At 70.4% G+C, this 2,930-nt stretch overlaps 1 protein-coding gene across 1 annotated transcript; it reads right to left on the reverse strand.

Moving 5' to 3' along the window:
* Positions 1-7: 7 nt before the first annotated feature.
* E2F1 (E2F transcription factor 1) lies at positions 8-2,737 on the reverse strand (the record flags this gene model as incomplete). The annotated part of the gene is made up of 6 exons (XM_035312733.1): positions 8-568; positions 1,032-1,236; positions 1,352-1,466; positions 1,604-1,756; positions 1,930-2,149; positions 2,629-2,737. Coding segments are annotated over 6 exons (1,053 nt in total), but the record flags the coding sequence as incomplete, so codon positions are not given.
* Positions 2,738-2,930: the final 193 nt, after the last annotated feature.

The raw sequence follows: 2,930 nt of genomic DNA on the forward strand, positions 1-2,930 counted from the left end.
AAGGGGAGCCCCCCCCTTGCACCCCGGCATCCCCCCCCCCCAGGACCAGAGCAGCCCTGAGCGGCACTGGGCTTGCTCGCACCGTGGCGAGGTGCTGGAGGGGAAGGAAATATTGCAGGGGGGGGTGGCGAGAGGGCCTGTGGCCACTGCACCGCCGAGGGACACCCCCAGGAAAGGCACCAGAACCCACGCAAAGGCAGAGCCGCGCCAGGTGCGGGGGGCACAGGGTGGCCGTCCCCGGCTCTGCCCCACGGCCCCTTCGCAGCGGGGGGGCCTCACCCTCGGCGGCTGCGCTCGGACGCGGGCAGCCGCCTGCCTCAGAAGTCCAAGGGCGTGAAGTCCCCAAAGTCACAGTCGAAGAGCTCGCTGATGCCCTCGCCCTCCTCCAGGCCGAAGTGGTAATCCTGCGGCTGCGGCGGCGACAGGGCGATGAACTCGTCCGCCAAGAAGCCCGAGAAATCGTCCTTGCTCTGCTCCAGGAGGGCGTCCATGGAGGCCAGCGGCGAGAGGCTCACCTCCTCAGCGGGACACTTGGCGGGCAGCACGCTTGCGCCCGGCAGCAGGGCCTCTGTGGGGACACAAAGTGACTCTCAGCCCCACGATACGCCACGAAACAGCACCTCTGGGCACCGCCGCGCACCGCCACGGAGAAAGCACGCATGGCACGACCTGACCCCCTGCACGGCACGGAGCCAACGCAAGAGCTCGGAAACATCCAGGTTAATCTGGGCAGCGTGGCCCAAGCTACTTATGGGGTGCCGGGATGGGGAGGACCAGTGAGCTCTCCTTGGCACGCATGCTCAACGCTGCTTCTACCGAGCTCAGCACGGCGCAGACCATCGCTGCCGGCGGGCAGCTGGCACAACGCGAGCGTGGAGGCCGGGCCACCCGCAACAGGCAGCAAAACCACAGCCCGAGCATCGCCTGCAGCCCCGCACCCTCGCCCCAGGGCTCGTGGGGCTTGAGGCGTGGTGACGACGCTGTCCCTGTGCCGCAGAGCCCGGGCATCGCCCCCAGCCCCGGCCGCCCACCTTGCTCGCCGGGCAGCAGCGGCATGTTCACGTCCTGGGCGGGATGCAGGAGAGGGGAGGCTCTGGGCTGCGACGAGCCGGGGGACAGCTCCTCCGTGGGCGCTTTGAAGGGGCTCTTGACGGGGCTGCAGACCCCCGAGCTGTCCTCGGGGCAGAGGAACACGTCAATGGGGCCCTGAGTGCTTTTCACGGAGACCTGGAATGCCTGGGGAAAAGGCAGGACGGGTGAGACACGGCGCGTGGGGACACCCAGGGAGCCCAGGCGGGGCTTACCAAGGGCTCTGCAGAGCTGGGGAGGGACCGGGGGGCCCCCCACTCACCTCCGTCGGGTCTGAGACCTGGAGCTGGGTCTCCGGGGGGGCTTTGATAACCATCACCATTTGCTCGGAGGGGTCCACAATGCTCCGGAGGTCCTGGCAGGTGACGTAGGCTGCGGTGTGGCGGGTCAAGGAGCAGACATGGGGACGCCTTCACGCACCGAGTCCCGCGTGGGTGACCGCAGGTGCCGGGGCTCGACCGCCCCCAGCCCTCCAACCCCGCCAGACCCGGCCCGGCCCCCAAAGGAAGGATATTGCTGGTTGGCGGGGTCCTCGGTGAGCAGCCGCAGCTGCACCGTGCACGTCTGGATGAGGTCGTCCAGCTGCCGCTCGGCCGCCTGCATCTCCCGCAGCTCCTTCTCCAGCAGCCGCTGCTGGCTGGAGGCCCCCGCGGTGGCCTGGCTGCCCCTGCAGGACACACGGGGCTGTCACCTCCCCCTCGGCACAGCTGCTGTCCCACGCAGCCATCACCCCCCATCACTGCCACCGGTGCTGCCACTGCTCCGAGCGCCACCCTCCCCGCTCCATGCTGCGCTCAGCCCAGGCGGCTGCCAGTGTCCCCCCCCCCCCCGGGGACATACAGCCACTGGATGTTGTTCTTGGACTTCTTGGTGATGAGCTGGATGCCCTCCAGGACGTTGGTGATGTCGTAGATTCGCCTCTTCTGCACCTTCAGCGCCTCGGCCGCCCAGTTGAGGTCCACCACGCCATCGGGCGACTTGCTCAGCAGCTCCAGGAAGCGCTTGGTGGTGAGGTTCAGCGAGGTTTCGTAGCGGGACTTCTCCCCAGGAGACTTCGCCCCTGCCAGCAGGCGAGGACAAGCAGGATTTAGCCGCCGCAGGAATCCAGCCCCGGAGCTGGGAGGCCCCCAGACCACCCCGGTGCTGGTGCCACCTCGCTCATCGTGCCACCAGCGGCACCCCAAGGTCTACTTTCTGGGAGCAGGGGGGTCCTCCCGGGGAAGGCTGCGGCAGGACCCTGGGGCAGGGCTCTGACGCCTGCACTCAGTTGTGAGCGTGAGCTCCGCACCGAGGTGCCAGGCAGGGCTGGGTGGCTCACGCAGGGACGCTGCAGGGTGGCAGCGGGGTTGGGAGGCGGCTGTGCGCAGGAGGCTGCGGTGACAAGCACGGCCCCAGGGAAAGGGATGACGGAGCCGTGCAGGTGGGCAAGGTGTCCCCAACCCGGCACGCAGCAACTCGGGCTGGGGACGGCGCGGCCACAGCAGGACCAGCCTCGCCCCCTGGAAGCGGCGCAGCGGGGTCGGGCCCCGGGGCCGGTACCTTTGCCGGGGTTCCTGGGCTTGCCGCGTGCCGCCGGCAGGCTCTCGGCGATGTACTGGTGGTCCGTCTCCAGATTCAGCTTCCGCTTCACCTGCGGGACAGGGGCTCCTCAGCGGGGCGGGCAGCGCCGGGCGGGCACCCAGCCCCCACCGGGGAGCTCGGCGCTGCCTCCCCCCGGCGGGGCTTCCGGCGGGCGGCCCCGCGCTGCGGCCCGGCAGGAGGCGGCCCCCGCCGGCGGCTTCCGGAGCGGCGGAGCCCAGCGGGGCCGGGCAGGGCCGCGCTCGGCGGCTGTCCCGCGGGGC

This window comes from Oxyura jamaicensis, assembly GCF_011077185.1.
Source record: "Oxyura jamaicensis isolate SHBP4307 breed ruddy duck chromosome 20 unlocalized genomic scaffold, BPBGC_Ojam_1.0 oxy20_random_OJ69225, whole genome shotgun sequence".
Classification (NCBI taxonomy): Eukaryota; Metazoa; Chordata; class Aves; order Anseriformes; family Anatidae; genus Oxyura; species Oxyura jamaicensis.